Source organism: Hylobates moloch, unplaced genomic scaffold (assembly GCF_009828535.3).
Source record: "Hylobates moloch isolate HMO894 unplaced genomic scaffold, HMol_V3 SCAFFOLD_22, whole genome shotgun sequence".
Taxonomy (NCBI): Eukaryota; Metazoa; Chordata; class Mammalia; order Primates; family Hylobatidae; genus Hylobates; species Hylobates moloch.
The window spans coordinates 46,224,989-46,230,988 of record NW_026652297.1 but is presented as its reverse complement, the minus strand read 5'-3'; the positions used below and the strand labels follow the sequence as shown (position 1 = coordinate 46,230,988).

The 6,000-nt window shown below is 50.5% G+C and overlaps 1 protein-coding gene across 5 annotated transcripts in view; it reads right to left on the bottom strand.

Annotated features, from left to right (window-relative positions):
* Positions 1-1,559: 1,559 nt before the first annotated feature.
* The window catches only part of GPAT4 (glycerol-3-phosphate acyltransferase 4), a 44,368-nt gene continuing 39,927 nt past the window's right edge, over positions 1,560-6,000 (bottom strand). For all 5 annotated transcript variants that reach the window (XM_032143420.2, XM_058433386.1, XM_058433388.1 and 2 more), the window contains exons 11-13: positions 4,582-4,710; positions 4,417-4,496; positions 1,560-2,581 (exon numbers count right to left, since the gene is read on the bottom strand). In XM_032143420.2, the coding sequence (XP_031999311.1) occupies positions 2,473-2,581; positions 4,417-4,496; positions 4,582-4,710 (318 nt within the window). In that variant the 3' untranslated portion in view covers positions 1,560-2,472. The remainder of the gene's footprint in view (positions 2,582-4,416; positions 4,497-4,581; positions 4,711-6,000) is intronic.

Sequence of the window (6,000 nt, the reverse complement as noted above, 5' to 3'; positions counted from 1 at the left end):
TTTGTACTTTGCATGTTTCTAAGTGTCTTGAGGTTTTGCCCCATAAGACCAACTCGGTTACCCCAAACCAGATATTCTGACTATGGGTCACTTGGGGCTTGCAGGACCCCTAATTTAAAAGGATGGAGCAGTCACCTGGATGATGGTAAAAGGCATACACAGAAAGGGGAGGTTTCGTTTCTTCAGGCGTGAGTCAGTCCTCTCCTCACTGCCCGGCCCACACAGGACTTCCCTCCACAGTACTGACTCCACGTGACTTCACACCAGGTGCGGCCACACCTGCCAGCAGGGGCCGCAGACAGCTGTGCTGAATGTGAGACAGACAAAAGCAAAACCTGTGTGTGTGTGTATATATAAATACCTATGCAAATCACGAAAGTAACAAATCATAAAGTTTCAGATGAACTTTTTAAAAGAGAACCGGATCTTTAAGACCAATTACTGATCCCTCCAGTTGGTTTACAAACACTGTAAACATCACCTATAAAAGCTGAAAATCACTTTTCATTCTTAAGCATTTTGTAAAACAGTTCCTAAGAGACTGTTATTAGTCATAACACTTACTTTATTTATTTTTTCAGTCTTCATTTGAGAGCAAAAAGATGATTTCCCCCGGGCTGGCAACAGGGCAGGTGAGGAAACGGGAGGCTCTCCCGGGGAGGTCACAAGTAGGTGCAGAGAAAAGGAGATTGCAGGGCCAACCCAGCAGGTCCCCATGTGACAAAGTGGATATGTCTGCAGCCCCAGGAGCACAGCTTCACACCCACCCCGTCCGTGAACTGCAGGCCAGAGGGCGACCTTGGGGACGTGACACTTAGCACCACAGGCACAAAATCCTGAGAGGCCTCATGACTGTGCCACAAGGGAGTGTGGGTCCCAAGTGAGGGCTGGTGGGGCATGAATGGGGAGCTGAGGAGCATGAAACTGGTGAAACCCCAGAATCCACAGGGGCTGCTTGGCCTTGGCTCTGCCTCCACTGTGACTGTACAGCAGGCACCAGTGGCCGACCTCTTTTCCTGTGGTGCCTGCTCTGGCTGTGCAGAAGCCACCATGCAGCACATGCCCTGCCCACCCTGCCCCTCTGCAGCCCTCCCCGGGCCACTGCTCCTCCCCTGCAGAAGCCACCATGCAGCAGCACAGGCCCTGCCCCCTCTGCCCCTCTGCAGCCCTCCCTGGGCCCCTGCTCCTCCCCTGCAGAAGCCACCATGCAGCACAGGCCCTGCCCCCGCTGCCCCTCTGCAGCCCTCCCTGGGCCCCTGCTCCTCCCCCACCCTGGAGTTTACTCATTGCTTCCCCTAGGCCTCACATCAGCGACCCGCACACACCTCCAATCTCTGGAGAAATCCATGTCTGTGCTGGAAATTCTAAATTAACCAAAGATCTGCAAGCATCTGAGACGAGCCGTTCACCTTCTGAGCTGCAGGGTTCCTCGCTCCAGGAGTCAGGTGGCTTCTCTGCAGCCTCAGGGCCGTGCTCCCAGAAGAGAACGGGAATCCTCACGAGAAGCCTGCTACTCAGGGCCACAGCCAAGGGAGAAAGTAAAGGGAGAAGTCCCCCAGTTCATTCACCAGCCAGTTTTATTTACTCACAAGAACAAATCCAAAGCCCAGTGCAGCAGCTCTGAGCTCAGGCCTGCCCTGCCCCGTTTTGTGGGCCTGTACTTGAAACACTGAACGTGATGTGTCCTTCACTCACCCGCAGCACTTTAATCCCCACAACAGCCCTGTGAGGTAGGAATCACCACCATTCCCCCCGACTCATGTTACAGATGGGGAAACCGAGACACACATTCAACAAAGCGCGCATCACATGGGGAGTTCAGGGTTAGCCTGGAGTACGAACACATGTTCTCCCCATGGGCCAGTCAGTGGCCCACCTGGCCTCTTCCCCTCCCTTTGGTGACCCCATCAGCAGCAGCATAAAAATCTAACCCTTCATTTTGCTGAAAGCCCCTGCAGATGACAGTTTCCTTCCTATCATGTCTGCAGAGCTCCAAGGCTGGGGGCGATGTTGAGGCTGAAGCCAGCCACAGTGCCTCAGCTGTGCCTTTCCTGGAGAGCAGGTGGCCGCCCCCAGCACATCCCTGGCGCACGGGCTTGCATAACAGACTCTTGTCCCGCCATCTCTAGCACAAGACGGTGGCCACATCTCCCCAACCACTCAGCCCGCACAGCGTGCAAAGGTGGGGAGTTCACTTTAATGGCATTCCTCCAACGACTTATTGTAAAAGAAACAAGGCATCTCGTCCTGGGTTGCGACACCCAGCAGCATCCGTTTAGACCACCAAGGGCAGGCTGCGCCCGGTGCACAGGAATCCCGCTGCGGCTCGGCGAAAGCCGGAGTCCTGGGATCCAGAGCAGCCCGGGGAGCCCTGGAGTCTGGAAAGGACACAGCAGTGGGGGCGGCGGTGGCAACTCCAGCTCTGAGCCCGTCGGCACTCCGCACGGTGGCCCCAGCCAGCTGGAGGCAGGCTCAGGAGCGGCTCCTGTCCTTGTGGTTCCCCACGATCATCTTGCTGTACAGCTTCTGCTGCTCCTCCTTGAACGTGTCCTTCACCTTCTCCCTCTTCAGGCCCCCATCCCTGGAGAGACAAAGGCTGGATGTAGTAACAGCCAAGAGGGCTCCCAGCTACCCTCACACCATGGGAGATGCACCGTGCTGCCCAAATACCAAGAAAAACCTGCCAGAAACAGGGTAACCCGTGGCACTCACCAAGACAACCTCAGGGGATTTGGGGCTCTGGGTTCCCAATATCCACCCTTTCTATCTCAAAAGGTCTACCCTTGCCCTGGGGTGAGAATTTACTACTCACATTCAAGGTACTTGGTAACTGCTTAAGCCTACCAAGGAGTTTACAATTCTTTCTACTCTAACATTCATCTTCACCTCACAAAGGAAAAGGAGGAATTCTGGCATTACGGAAGGTAGACATGCTTTAAGAAATATCGACTCATAACGTATCTGTAAAATCGATCTGTAAAATGTCACTTGTTTAATTCAGACCCAGGGATACTCCAAACTCATGCAGAGAGCTAACGCAAGGGGTAACGCGTGTTCTGACTTCTTCCATGCTCAAAAAAAGAATGTCATCAGGAATGGAGGTTTACCTCCGGGGCTGCCTCTCAGAGTTCCAGCCCCACTGCCCCAGTGCCTCCCTGCAGCAGCCCCAAACCAACCCACCAGACTTGGGATTGTTTCGTTACAGTCCCATTCCGTCTCGCCTGCTGGCCCCCTCCGTGCCTACACTCTAGAATTATCACCATCTTCAACAACTTATAAAAATCCAAGCCCGCTTTCAGTCTCTCCGCTACACCCTTTAAAATCCATAGCAAAGGCATGGATTTTAAAAGCATGTTAAACTTCAGAGACGGGAACTCTGTCTTTGTTAAACTTCAGAGACGGGAACTCTGTCTTTGTTAAACTTCAGAGATGGGAACATGGGGCAGAAGTTAAACCTTCAAGCTCTAAAAGTCTGTTAGATGTGGGTTCAAAATCTAGCTCCAGTGCTAATGTTATGGTGAGTTGGTGAGTGCACAATCCATGCTAGCATTTTTTAAAAGGCCATCATCTGAAAGCCAATCTATTCCCTGAGACTCTACAGTTGAGTTTACAATGTGAATTTCTACCCTTTCTTTTCTCATAGATAATGCCCATCTAAGACAAATGCTCTCCTCGGTTGACCCTTGGCTCTTAAACCTAAATGCCCTACAGAGTGGAAAACTTTCTCTGAATCAGCATTCACCCCTGTCAGTCTCCTACTGTTTGGGATAAAACTACCTCATGCTCTAGTATAAGGGCTGGTCAAATGCAGCCCATGGACCACATCCAGCTGATACCTGTTTTTGTAAATAAAGTTTTATTGGAACACAGCCATGCTCATTGGTTTATAGACTGTCTGTTTTCACACTACAATGGCAGAGATCAGTAGCTGCAACAGACACCATATGGCCTGCAAACCCTAAACTATTTACTGACTACAGAAAAAGTATGTCAATCCTGCTCTATTAGGTAACAAGCTGAATACAACAAACACGACCTTTGCGTTTCTAAGAATGGTTCAATTTTGCCAGATATACTGGGACCAGGGAAAGTCCTCCTTCCTTCTTGAGGTTTTCAGATTAGTAGCAGGTCATGCCCACCCAGAGATGGGCACTGTCCAGGTGTCCTGGAAGACTGGTTCAAACCCCAGAAAGGTACACAGAATCAACTGCCTCAGTCCAGGCATCCCTGATCCAGGTTCCCCAAGGTCAAGGAGGCACAGGGCACTTCTGGGTTGGAATTCGGGGAGAGTCCAACTGCTCTCTCTAGAGCTGACAAGTTTAATTCTCCACACCAGGGGGAATGATATGTAAGTGAAGTCAATGACACAGCATTTGTTGCAGAAACTCAGCTGAAAAGGCCTGGCTCTAAACTTACCACAGCAGGTCCACAAGTCCTCCCTGTCTGGCAATGGCAGATTTTACCCTATTTGCAAACTGGACGGCATCTTCATCTGCCTGTAAGAAAGAATGAATGAGACTGTTCAGCCCCAGCTTGACGTTACACAGAGCGGGTGCAGACCTGCCTGGGGTGGGCACTCACCTCTCTAGTCATGGGAGGCAGGTACCACACGCTGCAGACAATGGCCCAGCTGGTCATCATTCGCAGCAGGTACGTCACCATCCCATATTTGCTGCTGTTCCAGAAGGCATCGCCGAATTGAGGGTCATACTGAAAACAACGGAAAGCTGGAGGTAAGACGTGAGTAGTTCTCACAACGTGTGCGAGTCCACAGTGACTGCTGTCAGTGACTCCACTGGGCCGTGCTGGTACTGGGGTGCTGCTCCCTAACCTTGCATGAGTACTGCGGAAGCCCCTCTCCATGTGGCTGGTTCTGACTGTGAGCAACACTGATCTCCCCCGAGGGACCCGGCCTCTGCTACAGATCAGTAAGGAAGGCTCCCCTGACAGCCTGCCTCAAGCAAATGTCTTCCCTCTTTGATTAGTTTCAGGTCTTACTCATAGGTTAATATAAAGTTTTCAAACATCTCCAACACCAGGGATAAAAGGATCATGCACTCCCATGTACCCATTCCCTGATTCAACCACCGCCAATGTTTCCCACTTGCTCCACCTCTCCCCTCCCAGCATCCTGTCATTCATCTAGTGTACCTCCCCCAAATAAAGATATTTTCTTATACAAACACCAACTTTTAAATATGATTTCTGGTGCCCAGACCAGGGAGGACACTATTAGAAAGCTTCTACATTTACACTTCCAACAAAGTCAGCCGTCTGTTCAGGAGGCAGCTCTGTGCTCACGCTGACAGCCCTGGGAGGTCTCAACCACACAGGCCTGCATCTACCATGAAGCAAGTATCAGATCCTTCCATTATTTCATTGCTATTTTGCAGAAAATGTGGCTGCAGCTGTGACCCACATTCTCACCAAACAAGTAGCTGGAGGGGCAGGTGAGCAGGGTAGGTAAGCTCTGGAGGAAGTTGTGCAAGGAGCAACAGGAGGACCTGGGTGCTTGAGAACGCCTGGACAAAGTGCCTGGTGCTGCCAGCGAATGTCTGAAGGGATCCTGTACACAAAGCAGTAGGCTGACCTTGTGCAAACACCCAGGACCAGAGTGGAAAAATAAAGGAGCCAGAATTTCAAGAGTTATGCCACACAGCCGTGCTGCCAACAACATCAAAAATGTCCTTTCCCTGGGAAAGCCTGAGAAGGAGCCCAGGGCAGGGTCCTGCATGTGGGCTGGGCTGGGGTTGAACTCTATGATCTTTTAGGCCTTTCCAGCCTAAGTTTTATGATCCACAGTATAAAAACTGGATAATTTTGACAAGACTGTGGCCCTAACTACAAAAATGAAGATAATTTAGGCTTAATTATAGAAGCTAAGAAATTTAGATTTAACTACAGAAGGCTTAATGTGTTATTATAATACCAACAGAAACAAGGGAAAATAAAGTTCTTAAAACTAAGCAATGTGTATGATCAGAAAGAAAGTATTATTTT